The sequence below is a fragment of the Numida meleagris genome, chromosome 6 (genome assembly GCF_002078875.1).
Source record: "Numida meleagris isolate 19003 breed g44 Domestic line chromosome 6, NumMel1.0, whole genome shotgun sequence".
Taxonomy (NCBI): domain Eukaryota; kingdom Metazoa; phylum Chordata; class Aves; order Galliformes; family Numididae; genus Numida; species Numida meleagris.
Genome location: NC_034414.1, coordinates 26,478,991 through 26,499,594, shown reverse-complemented (window position 1 = coordinate 26,499,594; position 20,604 = coordinate 26,478,991). Strand labels below are relative to the sequence as shown.

At 39.4% G+C, this 20,604-nt stretch overlaps 1 protein-coding gene and 1 long non-coding RNA gene across 3 annotated transcripts; one reads left to right on the top strand and one right to left on the bottom strand.

Annotated features, from left to right (window-relative positions):
* LOC110401903 (photoreceptor outer segment membrane glycoprotein 2) lies at nucleotides 2,072-20,539 on the bottom strand. 2 transcript variants are annotated; one of them, XM_021403446.1, is made up of 5 exons: nucleotides 19,614-20,539; nucleotides 12,491-12,730; nucleotides 7,304-7,972; nucleotides 3,749-3,995; nucleotides 2,072-2,338 (listed from the first exon to the last, which is right to left on the bottom strand). In XM_021403446.1, exons 3-5 carry the CDS (start codon nucleotides 7,882-7,884, stop codon nucleotides 2,072-2,074), a joined length of 1,095 nt encoding a protein of 364 aa, XP_021259121.1. In that variant the 5' UTR covers nucleotides 7,885-7,972; nucleotides 12,491-12,730; nucleotides 19,614-20,539. The 2 variants fall into 2 exon arrangements, with proteins under 2 accessions (XP_021259121.1, XP_021259122.1); XM_021403447.1 differs by having other exon boundaries at nucleotides 19,731-20,539.
* LOC110401909 lies at nucleotides 12,727-16,709 on the top strand. Its single transcript, XR_002440679.1, has 2 exons — nucleotides 12,727-14,771; nucleotides 16,032-16,709. It is a non-coding gene; the product is annotated as an uncharacterized LOC110401909 (long non-coding RNA).

The following is a 20,604-nucleotide window of genomic DNA, read 5'->3' as shown; positions in this document are numbered from 1 at the left end:
TGTGAAAATGTTACCTAAATGCTCGGGCTGTCAAAAAAGCAAGTAATGACAGGAAATCTTAGGAAAAAGAGAGAAAGCCTGTTCAATTCGTAACATCCTCAGTGCTACACATAAAGTGTTCTTCATTTAAAAATAACGAGCAGAGGAGAGTTACAAAAACTGTCAAAGATAAGCAGTAATTTCCATAGGCAAAAAGATTAAATAGCAGCTTCTTCAACTTGGAAAGATGGGACAAAGAGTTTTTAACAGAGGACAGTAAAATCAGGAATGGCATCAAGAGAATAAATAAGGAATGACTATCAGCTGCATCTTACAGCAAGAATTAAAGGATATGTGATGAGGTCAGGGAGTCAAAAAGCAAAGTACTTTATCAAGAAATGCAGAACTGAATTGTGAGAAATTAAAATTTGAAGCTCGCTGTAAGCAGTTGGGGTATGAAAAACAAATGGGTTAAAAAAAAGCTGCACAAATTCATAGGAAGAAGATGTATAGAGAGTTATTAAGACATGTTGTTTCATATACGATCTTTGTCATACCAAGTTCACAATCTGCTGTTTCCTGGAAGATAGAAGGCTTTGTCAGGGAAAAAATATTTTCTAGTAGTCTTATTTCTTGTGTGCCTTTTGTTAAGCCTCACCTATTGTTACTACTGCAGACAGACCCCATCTGTCCATTTTTATTTTTAACATACTTAAATATAGGCCTAAAATTTTAAGTAGTGATGCATTTGCATTTGGAATTACAACTATGCATATGGCCTGCTTGACTTACAATACAGATTTTTCCATCACACAACTGAAGTCTAATTCTTGCTTATTCTAGTATCATAGAAAACTGCATCGGACAGGTAAAGTTATTAATTTTTACTTTTAATTTTGTACAATTTCAGGAGGAGAATAGTTCGAGTATCACAGTGATGGATTATTCCTTTTTGTTGATTATATACAAAGAATGCATGAATTGTCCAAAGTCATATTCAAATAATGTGTTATTCACAAGTTAACAAGTAATATATTTTTTCTCCTCTGTTCTGTATCTGTATGTTTTACTACTTAAAACCATATTATTACTGATGAATTAGTCATAGGCATCCTGTAACTGCAAGTACAGAAAGGCTTTTGTGCCATACATTGGTTGACATACAAACTTCATGAGCACTGTACTAGGAATGTGATGGGAGAGATGGCAATCTGTCATGGTGTTCGTTGGTTGCAAATAATCCCTTGTTTTTCCAGCCTACGGATCTGTGTAATTACTCTTGAAATCATTTTTAACATCTAGGACCATCAACATTTGTTTTATGGGAAGTATTCGCTTATTTTTACACTTATGCTACCACATTACATGGAATTTTAATATCCTGCATGAGCTGTCAATTAGTGTTCTTGAGCAGAGAACTCCCTTTCATAGCACTCATTAACTTTCAGAGCAGCTGGCTTTATCTAAGTAAGCTGTCAGATCGTTTTTTAAAAAAAAAAGTCAAATACCCTGTACAAACCAACTTTTGTTGCCTTCAGCTTGGTTTCAATTTCACTTCACTAATAAGTTCTTTTAGAAGAGTGGCAATATACTTCAATTTGGCTTAAAATTTCACCTGTCCTAACTTGGACTTTACACAATTTTCATGTGATCATTGATTTTTTTCTAATAACCTTCTTATCCAGAGTAGTTATTTCTTCTGGAATTTCTCTGCAGCTGGGATTTCTGAAGATGTGACAGTAATTACAAACTAGATTAATCCTATCTTGAACATACTGATATCCAATCTGATAGCCCTGTTATTGTATAATCATTATTCTGGTATATTCAGACCATGACATAAATGTGTAAGCAGGAGAGACAAAGTGGGGAAAATTCAAAAGACTGTGCATATACGAAAATCAAGAATTTCGTAAGAGTGGATAAAGAGAATACATCCCACCAAAGAAGCATCAATATTTTGTTGTGGTGACTGGTCTGTTTTTTGTTCAATTATCATATGGCTTTCTTTTTCCTCACCAGTGAAAATCCAGTATCTAAGATTGTAGTATGTCAAAACCACACTTGAGCCATCATTTTGCTGAAGACTTGTCTAGCTAGCTGCGGGGATAGATTTTGCTGTAACATTGCTTTTGCCACAGTTTGTGTTTTGAATGTTAATGTTGGGGTCATTCATGCCAGAGACGGTGGAGATCTGGTTGGCTTTGCCAAGGTTCTTGATAATATTGATGTTATATTTTGCAGTTTCCACAAAACTGTTTTCTAGTAACCAACCATCTGATTCACCCTGCAGATCTCCTTGCAGCAGAACATTCTTCATTGCTGTTTGTAGGTACCGGACACCAATAAGTACAGAGAGCTGTAAGGAAAGGTTAGTGCTTAAATAGAGCTTAAATTACAGTCTAGATCCTACCACTAAGTCAGCTTTCTGACCTGATTGTATACACACCTAATATTTAGTAAAATTAAATAGGGTATTTATCCCAGTGATGTATCTGAACAATCTGCTAATTAATTGCATGTTTTTGAATGAAAAATACTAAGGAGAAATTTTTTTGCTATTTTTTTCTCCCATTCTTTAGGTAGCATTCTCCCTTAATGTGATTAGTACATAAATACCTGGAATTACCTGGGAATGTTGTAGCCTCAGACTACAGCTAGTCAGTGCAAAATGGATGATCAATTAATGAAGGCATCAGTGACTGGAAAAAAAAAAAATCCTAGTCTGTTAATTTTTGTGGGAGTCTTTCCTCACTGATGTTCATTAAATTGGTATTTCATTAAAGGTGTTTCATTCGTTATGTAAGCCATATGTATCCTACATTCCAATGCACTAAAAATGATGAAGGGTGATCTGCAGAGGCTCAAGTGTGAGTTTAGGAAAAAACACTGCTTTCATAGTCATGCTGGAATCAGAATCATTGTGCCTAGCTTGTTTGTCACACTGAAGTGAGCAGTTTTTTCATAAGTTGCCAAAGGTCTGCTGTTTCTGGCATTACCACCCAATCTAGCACTGCCTGAGGACTGTTGTGTTGAATTATTTTAATAGGGCTCATGTTTTTGTAATAGGGTAACAATCAGAAAAATCAGACTACTGTTAAAAAGTGAAGAAGCCTATGCCATTGTGATCCTTGGCATAAAGATGACAACATTCGGACAACTTTCTTTACAGGCACTGCATCTTTGCAGGTGTATATACTTGCCGATGATGTGCTTATTTTGACTTCGTAATAAGCAGTCTAATCTATACCTAAAATGTATTCCATGTTTATGTGGTAAAACTGCAATCTAGAAGGGAAGTTATGAGATATTAATATTTATGTTCAATTTTTGCTGTAGATAGAATTCATATATTCACCATCGGTCTGCCTCACATTTTTGATACTCTCTCTTAAAACTGCCTTGAAACAACCTCGTGTCTTCCATCTAATTTCCTTGTAGTTGTTGCTGCGTGTGTTATCCTGCATCCTGTCCTGCTTCAGGGAAGTGAATATGCTATAGTCTGTTGAAAAAGCTCTGTAAATACTGAAGATTATGTTCATGATTTCTAGCAGTTCTCATCTTCGACAAGATTTGCTTCTGCTCTGGGAACTTTGTGAAACCTGTGTACTAGAGGAAAGTCCTGCAACATTACTGAAGTGCTTATAGACTTGTTTTAGTTATCGAGAATCTTCTTGCGCTCCTCGTACATTACCGCATATTTATTCCCCATCCTAGAGAGCAGGAAGTCTCTGACATATCTGACACAGGCCATTTTTATGAGACTTACCTCAAACAACCAGATAAGCAATGCTGCAATACCAATAGATCTCATAATAGCCGTGTAGTAGTCCAGCAAGGCCTCTCTGCACCCCTTCACCCAGATATTGAGCTCCTCTGTTAGGAAATCATAATTGTAGTGGGCACTGTTGTTTGTCAGCTGGTACTGGATACAGGGCCGTGGGGAACTCGGATTGCAACAGCTGAAGGGTACTCCATCCACTAAGAACTTCCCATCAACGTTACTCTTGAAACGGCTGCAATAGGATAGAAAGTTTGCATTACAAATCTGGTATCAGCGGCAGGATGCGTCCATAATTTTTCTAAAAGGACGTAATTTGTCTGCTGCAAGGTATGCCTCTCCAATGTAACAAAAGGGAAACATATTCTCATTTCCAATTGGAAATATTGCCCACTACTGGAAAACTGAACTTCTCATTTGCAATACTTTTCAGTATACTATCTGCACTGTTTCCAATATGGTTCTTTGTATTATGTAAGATGTAAACAGATATGATACCTTCTAGATGTTTGCACTGAGAATATTAAAGATTATTTTAGTTTATCCTCATTTGTTTATAGATCTTATTTTCCATTTCCACTACAGAATTTCTAAATGAAAGAGAAGGAAGGCATTGCAAGAATCTGTTCAGGTGAACATAAGCAACAGAACTCTATGGTCAAGCATTTTGAAACTGAGTGCATCTTTCAAAAGAAACATAAGCTGAAAGGAGGCTCAGCATTTGTGGCTGTGCTGGCATGGCAGAATAATTGCCTTCATTTTATTGTTTTGGGCCTCCTTTCCCTCTTATTTTGTTTTTATTTCCTGTTTAAAATATTTTCCTCAAAGGTATTTCCTAATATGAAAGGAAAGAAGATCATTTGCTGTTTCCCACTGAGGAGAAACTTAAGCATAATTCCTCTGGCCAGCGTGCTCCAGGTAACAGTAGCAGGAAAACTAATGTGAAAGAACACAAATAATCCACTGAAAACAGAATTAATTGTGCAAACAGTGTAACTGACATAAGCAAAATGACTTAGAGAAGCAAGGAGGGGAGCCACAGAGGTACAGAAAAGAAGGCCAAAGTGGAAGGAGAAAAGAAACTGTGCAGAGGATGAAGAGGAAGGCAAATTGATTGTGAAATGGAGGCTTTTACCCAGACAAGCCTAATGCTTTGTGTATTTCAGTGATGTAAAGCAAAACAACAGGACAGCATCTTAAATGACTGAAATACTATCACTTAAGCTAGCTCTTAAGCTTCTCTTTTGATCTCAAGCATCTTTTTTTTCCTTCCTGCCACATATGTGGTAAGGAGGAAACTTCGTTCTGCTGCAAACGGTAACAGTTTCCAGACTTTGGTTGTGTTCCCCAAGCCATTGAATTTCCTCTGCTTGTAGCAAATTGAAGGAAGCTCTAACTGGATATTGCTAGAAGGGGAGAGCTCAGTAACAAAAGCTGAGGAAGTAAGATGCTAACTATTTACTGTTGTATTTCAAAATTGTTATGATACTATGAAGCAAAAGTTGCTTATGAGACTATAAACATTATTTTTGCCTAACCAAAGCAGTGATAGGATTGTACTGCTGTAACCTGCTTCATCCTTGTACTGTTCCCATAGATTGACTCTGTTTCTTGTGATGTTGTGGTGTTGGTAATGGAGTAATAGAAGAGAGGATTATGAAGGAGGGTGAAAAGGTCAGTTCTGCAGAGATTCTTATTATGTCAAGTATGTCAGTTCTCAGCTGCTTTGCCTCTTAATCTACCGAGTACTAATTGACATACACTACAAGATAAAACGAAGAGGAGCATTTGATTCCTTCTCCACCCTTTCTGAACGTTACAAGCTGGACTTTGGTCCTAGTGATTTGTCAAATGTTTCACTACAAGGTTTTGAAAATCATAGTGTAATTTGCTTATGCAGTACCAACTTCGATTCTAGCAATCGAGATGAGATTATCTAGTTTATATGCAGTAGAAGTTCTGCACTGTGTTTATGCATTATGTCTTCTTTCTGCATGGGGATAGAAATAATTAACCGTATTTCCAAAATGTTGGCAGAGCACAGCTGATTTTGCAGGTGAAAAATGAGTTTAATTAAGCCAGGACAAAACATTACTCTTAGTGCATGGCTCACAGAAATAAATCGTAGTATGTTTTACCTTTATCCTTACAACCGGATACTTCTCTAAGTTCCTGCAGACCATCTTTGTTGTCTTATGACTTTTCAGAGTAGATCAAGGATTTAAAACATCTGGTGAGTCAGTTTGTTTTGTGTCACTATTGCTCTCCAACATCTTCCTTTAGGAAAGCTTATGTTATTTCCTTTGCCAACTATCCTATGCATGCTGATGCCCTTGTTTCAGAGGTCCTGTCCTTTGGTATATTTGCACCTCTGTTTATATGCTTTGCTATAAGGCCAACTTCAAGTTACAAGTTCTGTTAAAATAAGATCACTGACCTTCTTTCATCTGGCTTTGGTCCCACTGAGTTTTGAGTTCAACAAACCAGAATAGTCTTTAAATGCCATTTAAACTTTCTGTATTTGTTTTTCCTAAGAATATATAGCTACCTGACTTTCCTCAGTGAAGACTTTGTTCAGCTTTTGAAGATATATAATATATTGGATTATCTGCTACTTTTTTCTCGCGTTTTTGACTGCTACCTTTAGTGTTGTCTATAGGAATTATCACTCTTCATTTTGAGAATATCATTTCACAATTGCTGTATTCTGCGAGGCACCAGCATAAGAACAAATATCAAGGGTTTTTCTCCTTTTTTACTGCAAGGTACATGGTGTTGACGGTTTTTCATGTGTGAACGTGTAGATTTGAACCTGAATTCAAGTCTAATATGTGAAGGGAAAAGACTTTTCAATGTTTAGGATTGACTGCATGATGTATTGATAGGACAGTCCTTTTTTTCTTACTTCCATCAACTCTTTATGACAAATTTTGAGGTAGATAATTTGCCACATTAAAAAAAGAAAGTGCATCATCGCTTAGTATCCCTAAAAAGTTATCAAAAGATCACTTTTCATTATGCAAGTGGTTAGCATATTTGAAGAGTAACATTGTCAGTCTACAGTTTTTTGATTGAGACAGTGATCCAGCAGAAATTACCTACTTGGCCCTGTGAAGTGTATGATAGAAACTCAGAGTGATTAAATATAAGCAGAAGGACCTTTTTGGCCTGATCACTTCCATAGTCATGTTTTTTGGGGGAAACATGTAGCATTGGAGAAGTGTTATTATTGCTATTATTTACTAGAAGTTACTACATTTAAGTACCAATGTTTGTAAATATGCCTATGATTACATTATATCTTCAGGTAGACCTATTAGCAATTGTCCAGATGGATCTTTGAGAGAAACCCTCTAGCCACAAGTTGTCATGTAAGGTGGAAAAACTGCTAGCATTTTGGGCAGAAAAACTACAGTCTTACTACGTTCTCTTTAATGTCAATATGTCTCAAGATCTTTTTACACTACTGCTACTGATCAATTCTAATCATTCCTGAGGGAGTTTTTTTCATAGAATTTTCCATTAGAGCTAGTAAATACTTACTCCGTAACTTCCTTAGAAGCCATGTTCAGGTAACGAGTAGATACCCACTGAACTTCAAACCAGTCTCTAAAGCCATTGTTTCCACAGCACTGGAATCCAATTTGTAACATATCCACTGTTTTTTTTAGGAAACATCTTCCAGGTATGTCTGTGTCCTTATAGAACTTAATAGCATCCCTCAGTCCCAAATAGAGAGATTCTTCCAGCTCATTCCTCATGGTATAGCACATGAGAGCACCCAACAGGATGCAGAAGGTAAAACAGAAGGTACATATGATGTATGGGAGCATAATTAGTTTCCATCGGGAGAACTTGTTGGCATCTGAGCAGTCATAGCAGATTTTGCCCCCCAGAAAGTTGACAACACATGCTATGACTCCTACGGAGATCAGCATGTTGGGGACAGAGTTGATGTCCCCTTTTGCCATCACTTCGTTGCGCTTCTTGATCTCTATTTTCAGGAAGAGGCCGAGACTGAAGAGAATGATCCCACTCACTACAGAAACCCAGTTGAGGATCCATAGGATCTGAGCCAGTTTGTCCCTCTTAGTTTTGGTGAATTTTACTTTGAGGACGGCCATAGTCAGATCAGCATTAGGAGAAGAAGCATAGGTCAAGGAAAGCCCATAAGCTGCTTAGAAGCATGTATCCAAGGCATGCAGTAGAAATCTGAAGGAGAGAGAGAGAGATTAATGTCTGTTTGACTGGCTATTTATAGAGCCTACCAAGATTTTCCTGTACTGCCTCACGCACTCTGAGACTTGCCAGGGGAGTGCCCCAGGTCTTTAAGTTTCATGCAATATGAATCTTTTAAAAAATCAGACTAGAGCAATTAAAAACAAGTGACCATTAGAACCAATGAACGCTGGATTCCTATGGGTCTTCATCTCAGGAGTAGTTTTCTGTGCGGATATCTATGTCTTTCCCTTCAGAAGCCTAATGGCACCTTCTTGTTCTACTCATTCCTGTCATTTTCTTGATGATTCTAGGAATTTTTATTTCTTAAATTAGTATGGTATGGCCACATGTAGGTTTAAAAGCTGCTGGGCAGAATAAGCAAACAGATACATACAGTGTAACCACAGAAGCCTTTTTTCCAAATGGGAAAAGAATCGCTGCAGAGACACAGTATCCTGTGGGTGTTTTTATATATTTCATCAATTGTGTGCAAGAAAAAAATATATTTCTGGGAAAAAAAAAATAGTCCTATTGCTACACTTGTACTACTAATATGTGGTCACTGGCAAAAACTGCAGCCAAAACTTGAAGAGGGAACTGACAGAAAACGAAAGCTCAGTAAGTAGTTAAGCTATCTATTACTGTTTGTTTTCTAAATAATATTGAGATTTTATTAGCTTTTAAGTGCTCTAAACTGAATATAGTACTACTGAACAGACCATCTTCCACACTGTATTTCTGTTTGATCTGATGTAAAAACATTACCATTTTTATGTGAAGTAATATATCACCCCACAAAAAAGAGCAAAGCATCTTCATACTTCTAAAAGAAATCAGCAATTTAAGATGCTCAAATTCTTTCTCAACCTAATTGTCCTTCCTTCTTTTTGAATGTTCTTACTAAAAACCAGAAGTGATTAGCATAACATAATGGTTAAAAGAGGGCTATTCAGTCTTTAGGAAATCAGCATTACTGTGTTAGCTTCTGCAGCTAAAGTAGTTCTTTCCTTGTGTATTGGGAGCTGTGACAATTATGCCTTACTACAACCCTCCTACCATCTGTAAACAGTTTTGCTTTTTGAATCCCCTATATTCCAGTCAAAATCCTGAAGTTTGTTAACGGTTGCACTTTCTGCAGCAACCTTGACAACTTCACAGTCCGTTGGAACAGTTTCCATTCCACTGTCTAAAGACTCCAGAGTCCAGAGATGCCAAAGGGATTTTATCGGCTCATTTTTGGTACACCTGCAGCATTACACACTGATAAGTAAGAACAGTACTGTCCTTTCCTGACTTTCCCAGGTAATCTACAGACGCTTATATTTTTCTCTCAAAAGATCACAGTGATGGGCATAAAATAAATTCAGGGAGACTTCTCGCAACCACCCATGCACACCTAGTTTCAAAGTTAATATTTCAGACCTTCGCAGCTACGGGATGGCTTCTGTGTTTCAAGATACGTCCTTTTTTTCCCCAGCAATTAGCCAATCTAAGAAACTGTCTTTCCCATAACATTTTGCCTTGCTTCTCTGTATCATTATGGTTACTGTAAGACTACTACTAACTTCTTTGTATCTCTGCAGTTATATCAAAATCACAGGCGGAGTGCAGACACAAACCTGTTAGAGCTGGAGAAAATCTGTTTTCAGTGTACGTGATGTGGATGTAGAACTATGCTGCAGTATCTCAGGATTAAATGGTGAACTTTTACCCTCCTTTACAACTTCTGATGCTTTGTGATTGCCTTTCCTTAACACATGCAAGAATTCCTTTCCTCCTCACAAAGCCTGCTCTCAGCACGGATATGTACTAATTCAGTAATTTTCATCAGTGATTTTATATTATACAAACATGTATTTATGTGATTATGTGTCATCCTTGTGGATTTAGTTGTTCTACTACAATGGCATTTATGAACAGTAAAACATAATCCTATAATTTGAGGAAAGAAGGAAGTATAAGCAGCTTGATTTATGCCTATTTGCTTTTAAGCTTGTAGGCTCTACTACTTAAGTTAAAACAGCATGAAAACCACCTGCAGACAAACCTTCCAGAAGTAGGGCTATATGCTGCCCACCAAAGGACCCACAGCTGCAATGAAGCTTAACATAAGGCAAGTAGATTGCTGCGGAGTGCAGTTAAAAGAGGTAGTGACACCGGTGTGGTGTCTTCATCTGTGTGTGTTGGAATGAATCAATTCTGTTTGTACGGGTGAGGAATATGTTCTTCCATTCATATTAGGATGTGGTTTGAATATTAAAACGTTCAAATGGCTATGAGATCTGAACTATTCATGTTGCATTTTTTTGCTGCACTTAGACTGGAAATTGATTTCCTTTAAAACTATTCACCTCTGTGTATCTTTTGCACAATACCCAGAGTGCTATGCAAAATAGTATTTTTCCTTATTGGCCTTATTTCCAAAGAAGTTTAGGCCATTGGCACTACTTGACTTTCAAAACAGGCACCTAATTTAATGATCGTTAAGACTGATTATCAATTATTGTTGAATATAGATTGTGGTCATATTGTGATAATTATTTTGATTATCCTGGTGAAATACTAATTTTTTACTAACACCTCTGTACAAAGAAGTCCAGAGAGTATCCATTAAGCAACGATACCTTTTTCACACTATTCCATGGTATACTTCAGCCCTCTTTCAAAACGGTCATGCTCTGCTGGAATGGAATGAAGCCACCATTCAGCTGACAGCCTCTCTGCTAAGTCTGCAGACAGTAGCTTTAACTACTTCACCAGTTAAGCAGTTCATGACTTAAACTTAAGTAGCTGTAAATGGTGGCTGCAGATGGTCTTTGCTTCGGATACTCAGGTCTCTGAGCATGCAATAGGGAGAATCTGTTGCTATGAAATTGCTTATACACAGTTCACATTCAGTGGCCTGCATTTGTGAATACATCGCTCTTCATTTCTGTGAAATGTGTCTATGTGCAAAATGCTTCTAAATTGTTAGACACACATTCAGTTAACAGTGTCACACCAAACAGTACTGACTTGGAGAACGTCTTTTACTTTATTGTTTGAACAAAGTTTGTTAACAGTTCTGTCTTCACTTAATCTGCTAAGGAGGCATTTTTGATTTTGGAAGATGTAAATTTGAGGCTTCCTATTATATTATTCTAGCCATAAAGAAATCTGAAGCTGAATTTCATGGAGAGATACAGTCAGTCTTGTGTAGTTATTGTCCTACGGCTCACTCCCCCATTCTCAGATGCCCAAAGTTAAAAACCTGAAACTTCGATGTGCAAAAGCAACAAGTAATTCCTTGCCTCCAGGAAGTCTCAAATGCTATTTCAAGCTTCCTTGATGAAATTTTAATTACAAGACCAGAATGTATAGAGTGTTCACTTTCATCTAACTGAGGTACTTGCACCATAGTTCTCCAGCAGTAGAAAATCTGCCTGACACATCTATTTCATATGAGCCATACTGCTAGACGGAAGCAGAGGAATAACTAGTAGATGTAGTGCAGCAACCACTTGTAGTCTGACCCTGGCTGTCACTGGTAGAGCTGGGATTGCACAAAGTATCTTCAGCACTGTACTTCTCATACAACTTTGAGTACGTTCAGTCTGGGACAGAGGAACGCTTTACCTCATTTGCTCCTGAACAAATTAGTCGTTGGGAACACCAGGCTTAGAAGATCAAGTGTCCCCAGGTTCTCAAGCTATTTTTTTTAACACTAATAATTTACTGCGTTTATTTCAGATAATATGAAGACTCTCTTCCCATTATGACATTCTGTAAATATACCATAATGTTTTTATATCCCTACCTGTTTAATGAAGTGTTGAATATATTTATTCAGCACTGCAGCATATTAGTTTTTTTGAGTGCTGCGAAGAAATTTCTTCCAGCTGGAAGAACAGAAGCACAATTTTGAACTGAAAGTGTAATTGGCTTTTCTGCGATGCGTATATATTCTTCTCCAAGTTACATTTGCAAGTGAGACTCCTGCAAAACCACACATGTTCCTAGTAGATCAGGGGAGCAATTCTGCCTATTGAAGTTTTTGGAAGCACACCTCTGTATTTTATATGAGCCACTCCAGGTTTATAAAGCACGTACATACAGGTTGTTTCTTTCACGCCTTGCAGGGGGAAAGAAGGCTGGACTTTGTTCTGTAAACAGAGAAATGTTTCTTTCAGCAGAAGACCAATAAATGTGGAGATCTTTCCCATATCACCAATACTATTCTTGAACTTTTCTTGTCTAACTTTGAACATAGAGGTTCCTTCAGCATAGTGTACCTGTTTGCTTTCCAGGTGCCACTTACCTGTTCCTTTCATATCATTCCCCCAGCTACATACAACAAGACACATAACAGCTTTTATTTGCTAATAAAATATACTTATTAGATGCAAATTGTCCTCAAAAATTTAGCTTGCAATTTTGTCATAAAGAAATGACATCTCACTAACTTCGCTAAAATCAGCCCTTTTAGATACACATTTTTGTCTGTAACGTACTGCAAAAGAAACAACTAACCTGCTTCACAGGACTGAGTGAGATCTCAAAACTGGCAGCTTGCTGAGTTCAAGGGAGGAGATATCTGGATTGGGCATCCTGAGGAAGAGTGAAGTACTGATTTCCTGATGTCTGTGTAGTTCTGTCTTTATGCTGACACACCAATGGAGGTGGTGAAATAGACTTCAACTGTCTTGCCCACGTTAATCTCCCTTGCATCTCTAATCGTATTTCAAGGTTCTTATGCCAGCAAGTTCAATCCTGCAAAACAGGCCGATTAACTGAGTGTGAACTGAGACCTCAGTGACCAGTTGAATTTATAATAATGTATTTTACTCCTCATGGGTTTGGGCTAGTAAGAAACAGACTTCTTCAGTATCTGCTGATGTCTTCATTAATCAACAAATATGAGTCTGAGAGAGAGAATAATGAAACTTTGTGGTTCTGTGGAAGAAAATCTAAGGCAATCACCATTTGCATTATCCGTTATTCCATATGTTGTTGCTTTGTATGGAATTTGTTTCACCTCTCACTGTGTATTGGCTGACTGTGAAACAAATTCAAGTAACTAGGAACAACTGGGTCATCGTATATGACCTGCAGTATATTCTGGTTTTGGAAACTTTACAGATTCAGGAGCAATCCAACAGAAACCTGTCTCTGGGATTCTTAGAAGCTTTATGCAAGCGAGAAGCAAACGCATATTGTCCTCCTCTGGCTTTTCTGAGCTCTGCTCAGAGCTGTCCATTTGCTGGGTGGACTCTGCTGAGTTGAACTGGCTGCAGAAGTAGCAACAAGCTGAGTTTGCAGCAGTGTTTGATCAGGATAGTGGTGATGTTAGTATGAGAAAGGAGCCACTGTGCAGGTCCTGTTTTGTTCTATAGGGTTTATAATACCTCAGCACAATGGTTCAGGGTGCACAAGTGACTGCAAGAGACTGTAATGAATATGAATATTCTCAGAAGCAGAAACTGTCCTCTCGCAGTTAATAATAAGCAATAAAGTGTGATTTTTAACAGTATTCTGGGAGTAAGCATGGGAATTCTGGGAATATACCTTGCTTATGGTCTCTTGTTTTTCTAAGGATAGACACCCCTTTGCATGCATCAATATTGCGCTTGCTATCAGGGAAAGGTGAAAGATGAGTTATCAATGCAACTCAGTTGTTTGAAGCCTTCAGTAAAGCAGAGATTACTGTACCTAAATACAATGCTATAAGAAAAAGCCTTCTAGCTTACTTGCTAGAAGTCATGATTTTATATGTTACAGCATTGAAGAGGAAGGTTCATTGCTGCCAGTGTCACTGTGCCTCTGTGAGGTGAAAAAAACAAGGACATGTCTCAATAGGATAAAGACATTCAGTGAGATTCTTTTTCATTTCTTTTTCTGATGCAAACTCATAACTGATCTTTATGCTGAGTTTGTCCTATGCACGTGGATTGTTTGTGCTTTAGGTTTTCTGTACCTCTGCAGACTGCGAGGCGTATATTACATCTGTTCAGTTGTGTACCTACGTGGATCATATTCAACATGTATTCCCTGTGGACAGCACAAGTACACAAATGTACATATTTGCTTGGGATTTTTGAGCTACTGCTCTGACTAGGATATGGTGTATTAGAAATCCTGGGCAAATGCCTGAAGCTATTGTTTATCTGCCCAGACAACGTTTATGTGTCTTAGAAAAAAGTCACATCTATGGAACTGCAGACTTAGGTTACCCCTGAGTATTAGAAATGACATTATTGCCTAAGACACCTACTAGTAGTAAAATGAATCTGACCTGTTGCTTTGCAATATGAGCCCAGTTCTTACATGCATGAAAAAAAGCAAGCAGAAGGTGGCAGTGCTGCTGTATGTAGGTTTTTTTTCTACACTGCAAAACAAGTAACTTCATTTGAGCTAGAGAGATGAGATTAGAGGTCACTCTTCCAGCTAATGGAAGCTCAGGAATGCATCATTTTAAGAAACAACTTAAATCTGATCTTCATGAAATTAGACATCAATGCTACCTGTACTTTTCACTCTGTCTCATTGGAAAATTGTTTCAACTGCAAAGTTAATATTCAAAATTGAATTATTCAGAAATCAGTTGTTTTATACTCATCTGTAACTAACCATGATGTGCTTTATTACAGACGTACTGGAAAACCTGAACACCAAGACTATAATGATTGAGCAGCATTTTCTAACCCAGCAGAAATGGTTGTACCTGTGGGTCTATCAGCTAGTGGTGCAGAAAGAAAACATGCTTCTTACTAACAGGGAAGATTTCTGTGCTGTGGCTTCAGATCTGAAAGAGGTGTAAATGTATTAAGTGTTTGGCTAATCTATTTAGTACTATTCATATGTAAGTCCACAAGGGCGGCTATGTTATGAGTTAGACCAATTAAATACCCAGTAGTGGTGTTGCGTGCTGCAGAATAATGTATCTAGTTTTCAAAAATTAATGTTTATGTATTTGGGTGACTTTCAATTTCTTCTATTTAATGCAAATGGTATTTCATGAATAAGAGGTTGGAATAATGGACTAAAACTAAGCAAGTCTGACACAAGCAAGTATTATACAACTTCTCCTCAACATATCAGCACTTCAGAGGGAGAATTCATGTTCTGGAAGAGATTCTCACCAGCCTATGTTAACGTGGAGAGGGCATGAAAAAGGAAATTTAGACCATCTGCTTTTTTTTTTTTTTTGGCTTTTGTAAAGTATGAATAACCTGGTAGATACTGACAGGTGTAAATTATTGGGCAAATAAAAGCAATTGGGTCCTTCCAGAATATTCATCTTTCGGTTACATTTCTGAACTTTATAGGAAGCATAGTGGTAGTTAGACTTTTTTTAGACTATTTTATGATTGTTGTAGTTAGATATAGGTATCTAGATTACATAACAGTTGAAAATCTTATGGAATTGCAGAGATGGCAGAGATAATGTCAAAACTCATGGCAAGAGGTAATGAGGATAGATGGCAGTTTGAAATAACGCAGTATAATAACACTAGAATGCCACAAAATTTATTGCAAAATCAAATTTATCATATTTTTACTTATTTCATTGCCTGAAAAGCTTCACAGGTGAAATGAATCAGAAAAGAAATACTATAATTTTAATTTCAGGATGTTTAAAGTTCACAGCTATATGGACACAGAAGCCAATTTCAGGCAAATGGGAAATTATAGCAGACTTGCATGAACCGTATTGCACTTTAATTGCTAGTCTTCGGAGCTCCTGGATATTCCAGGAAATGCCATGTAGGTATCGATGAAGCTGGCTCTGATTTCAGTCCATTGTAGCTGTGCTGTCCATAACCTCTGAGTCATCCACTTCAGACTCATGGTGGGTCATTACAAGTGGAAAACTAAGGCACAGAAGTAGTGTATTCAGCTTAGAAGCAGGCCAGCAGTCTATGGCAAAGCCAGAAAGAGAACCTGTATTTTAGGTTGGTAACCTAAAACAACTTCTGTCTTGTCTATAACAATTTTCTGAAGAGCGGAATTTTTACAGCTTTATTCATCATAAGACCATGTAGCAATTTTGTTTTTTACCTTAATTCCCTAGGTACTGTAGCAAGCCAGCCCTCAGGAAGCTTTTTGGAAAATGGAATTATACACATATTATGAGGACTCAAAACAAAATTCCCTTTACATAATGAGGTAAAATTTCCTTTTTCTATTCCGTAACTCATAGCATCAGTACTTTTGGTGCACTTCAGTGCCAGTTACCCCTTTTTCCTAGTAAAATATTCAGACGTATAGTTCTAAATTTCTCTTTAAAGATACCGGACCTCTATACTAACCATAAAGCCTCCCTACTCTCACTTTATTATAAAACTGTTGCTGATGTCATTTCTCACTCTCTAGACAATATTTGAACTAAACAACATTACTCAGGACCTCTTGTTGGATATTTGGTATTCTTTTAAAAAGGTTTAGTGAAGAGACGTTTACAAAAAAAGAGAACAAAGTTTCTGAAGCTGTTGAATAGGAAAAAACACAACAACCAGACATTGCTCTACTGTATTCTTCTGAAAAAGATCCAAGATCCCTCTGTCCTTTCAGTGGTGCCGTAATGCTTTACTCACAGTCTGTGTCTAGAAATCATGCTCTTTAGAGAGGGGAAAAAAAGGACAGTAGGAGCTCGATTTTCCTACCAGCACAAAAAAATTGCTCTCTGTTTGTTTGCTCTGCATAGTGACTACTCAGTTACAATAAAGTTTTGTCAGGTGTGCCTTTGGAATTGGGAATAATTTGACAGTAATCCTCTTACTTTCTAGCTTCAGAGTTCTGGTCTGCAGCACTTGGCTATAGATTGCAAGGAGACAAAAAGAAAGTTAGATATTTTTGGATTGATCTGTGACAAAACACAGTGTTTTACTGACTGACTTTGCTCTTCTGACCACCTGAGACATTTAAAAATCTTCAAAACAAATCCAGTGGTGTCCATTCATAGTGTTTTACAAAATTACTTAAGAAAGAAATCCTAAGTAACCTACTTTTCCCTCTGTTTTGTAATCAACAGACTGTCTGCTGATAGAATCATCTGGACATGTAAACCAGCAGGCAGTTGTTTCTAGAACTTGTTTTTCTCCAGCCCAAACTGAAATTATCTCAGAAACTTTGCCCCTTCCTCTGCTTTTGACCTAATCTGATCTATAAAAGTGATATTTTCAACATAATTTATGATACAAATTTTAACTTTATTCCCAAGAAATACACTGAAATTATGGAAGTGATGTAATAGTTTCAAAGGTAAATACGTGGGTACACTCTTTACAGGCACAAACAAAGATAAAATGTACATATGAGAATTCACCCTCCAATGAGTATCATAGAGAAATAGACTCAAAATTCAAGATCTGCCACAGCTTGAAGCTCTTCTTATTTCCCCTTTTCCTTCTATAATTACCAGTCTACAAAAATGATTACATGAATTCACAGTGACATCAGAGCTAAATATTTATCTCAGCTAGGCTGCTGCACTTGAGTATGTTTTTAATAACTTTCTTTTACTTGAAGGTCTAGGACACGCATTATTTTTCCATGCAGGTACAGAGGTGGCTCTCCACTCACATATACTGATTCAAAGACTGCGTAACAAACTCCCCTACAAAAATACATCAGAACATATGAGGTACCCTGCGGGGTCAAACAGGTTATACTCCAACCTCATCCTCTAGTCTGTCTCTTAGAGAAGGGAGCAGTAACAGATACTATTTGGATACACTCTTTGCTGTCAAATCCTCTTAGTCCCCTAGCGTCCAAAATTATTGTGCAAGGGATGTTACAGAATATCACATAGTTACCATTCAATGCCTGATACACCAAGATATTTAAGGTGTTGGAAAAATGCGGTTGGAGTTAAACTGCAAAAAGAGGCATACCTTTACACTGAAATAGCCAATTAGAACTAACAGTGTAAAACCTGAATAGAGGGCATAGTACACTTTTTGTCTCAGGGGAGCTTTTTCTGGGTCCAGTCAACACTATGCATCTAAGCTTAACTACTTGTACTACCACAATGAACTAGAGTAGCTTAATTCCATTGTAACATAGAGGACTTATTTATTGTGGTGAAGATATTCTGCAAGTTTGCACTGACAGAAGAGATGCTGTTATCTGTTATATTTACCATCAACTTTGTACCAAAAGTAGTAGAACTTCAAGAACCTCTTTAGTATATTTATGGAGCAGTACATTCAAGATTAGGTCCTTTTTGTAAAGGCCTCCTGCACTTCACTGGAAATATCTTTTCCTTTTGAAAAGATTAAGTTTTAGCTTATTTTTCCTGGTTGACTTTTATTTGAACCATGCAGGTTTTGTCTACTTAAGAAGATTCTGTGGGAAATTGAAAACAACTGACACAACGCATTGCTAGAACTTGAAAGCTAACTGGTGACAAAGGAAAGAAAGAGTTAGGCCTTCTACGGCTTGCAGTGCATGTGTTGACTAATGGTATGTGAATAAGATGTGTGCTGATGGTGTGATATTCATGATACTGTGCATGACAATGTGGTTATATTAGAACTTATAAATTAACTTGTGAAGTTACAAACTGAAGAGGAAAACTATGCCCCTTGAATTAGCAAGGATAAATAGGTAAACAGACAAACCAGACAGACAAGTTTGTTAAGGCCTCTCCCTTCTTTTTAATTGAATTATAATTTTTTCCTGAAGAATTGTACACCTTAGGCACCTCAGTTAATTAGGGAGCAGTAAGGCGTTCCTCACATATGGATTCATATTCATTAGCTCCCTCTGTGTTAATGTGTAGCTGCTGGGCAATGGATGAGAACGTTAGTACCTTCTAATGTTACTATTTCAGCAGTAAAAAGAGAGAATATACGCACTGAACATTATCCAGAAAATCTGGAAACTTTTTTCATTGAAAGTTTAGACCCAGAATGGTGCACGCAAAGAGGTGGGGCCTAACTAAAGGCAGCAGCTGCAGCCATGATACCGTATGTGGCAGACTTGCAGATTTTGTCCTGAGAAAGGTAGAAAGAATACTGGGAACTGCAGTTGAGTACATTTTTTGCCTTTGGTGAGATGCACCCTGCAATGTAGTCATAGGAAACCACACACATATAGCTATCCCTTTACAGGTAACGTATCATTAGGATTGAGTCTTTTGCCTGTTATTCTTCAACTGATGTAGCCTAGAACCAGCATGAGCTGCAGCTGTCATCTCAAGTGCCAGTAACGTTTGCAAGGACATACGCTGTGTGCACTATATATACAGGAATAAATCCTCATCAGTAATGCTCTATCCCTGTGGCTACTGCTGGTGGACCACTGCTCGAGTTGGTTCTCTTTGAATGAAGAAACACCCGCCTGAAGCTGACTGAGCAATGGTAAGGGCGGTTAGGCCTTGCCCTTAGGTTGGGGTCACAGCCCCACTGCTGGGGCCTCACTGGTGTGCAGTGAGATCACTAAGATCCCCCTTACTCATAAAGCAGCAGTAGGAGACAGTGCTTTCTGATCTTACTCCCTGACTAAGCTCTCCTTGCAATGAATGAAGAGAGCCTCAATTATGCACACTGCCATCATCTTCACTGCCTGGCACAATGGAAGTATAAACCTTTTTTTCTCTCTGTTCAAAGAAAACTTCATGTGTACGTAACACTGCAGCGTGTTTACCCACTTAGCACAGGGAGCAGGGCAGATCTGTCCTTCCCACGGGATGGGTCATTGGGTGCTGGGCTGACACCGCAGCCTATGGATGCGTCCTGCCAGCCGTTACGTGGTGGCACACACGTACCAATGACGTTCAGAAGGCTGGAGATTCTTGCCTTGAAAAAAATCACACTCGGGAGCTGAACCCTTCTCTTCATCGAGCGTGCCGGCCGGTGGCCAAGCTGCACCAGTGCCCTTCCGCTGCCACAGCGCGTAGCCGGGGGTGCCAGACCCGCTGCGCGAGGCGGGCATTGCCTGCTCTTGGGAGGGACGGGGGGCCCTCAAGTGAAGCCAGTGAGCGCAGGCGGGCCCCTCCTGCCTCAGCCTCGGGCACCCCGGCAACACTCGGGTCCGGCCGACCCCGTGCTGCCGTGAGGCGGAGCTCGGTACTGCAGCGGGGGAATGCGGCTCCCGCACGCTGCGGCGGGGAGCCGCCCGAGTCCCCGTCAGACCGCCGCCCGTCGCTCCCCCGGAACGGCGGTGAGTAACGGCGGCGACGGCCCCGCCCGGGGACTGCATCGCCCAGAGGGCCCCGCGGCCCCGAGGCTGCGCGGGGGCGGATAGCGGGGCTCTGGGATTCTCGACCAACCCGGGGCGCAGCGCCGCCTCAGGTGTGCCCGCCTCTGCTGCTGTGACTGACCCGGCCGAGAGCCAATCGGCTGACAAAGATTTCCGCGGCCGCCCAATCAGCGCTCCGGAAGCATGGCGGCGGGCGGGACCCGGAGAGCAGCGGACTCGGCGGCGCCGCGGCCGGGGAAGGGCGACCGCGGCGGCGGCGGCGGCAGCGTGGCAGCGCTCGGAGCGGGACTGCCGCAGGGATGGCGGCGGCGCGCGGGTTAACGCCTGCGGGGCGGGCAGCGGGCCGCCCGTAACGCCCTGAGCGGCCCTCAGCGCCGCGCGTAGTGATTACCCCTCCCCGCGGGCGGGCGGGCCGGCTCCCGCCCGGCACTGCAGTCGCC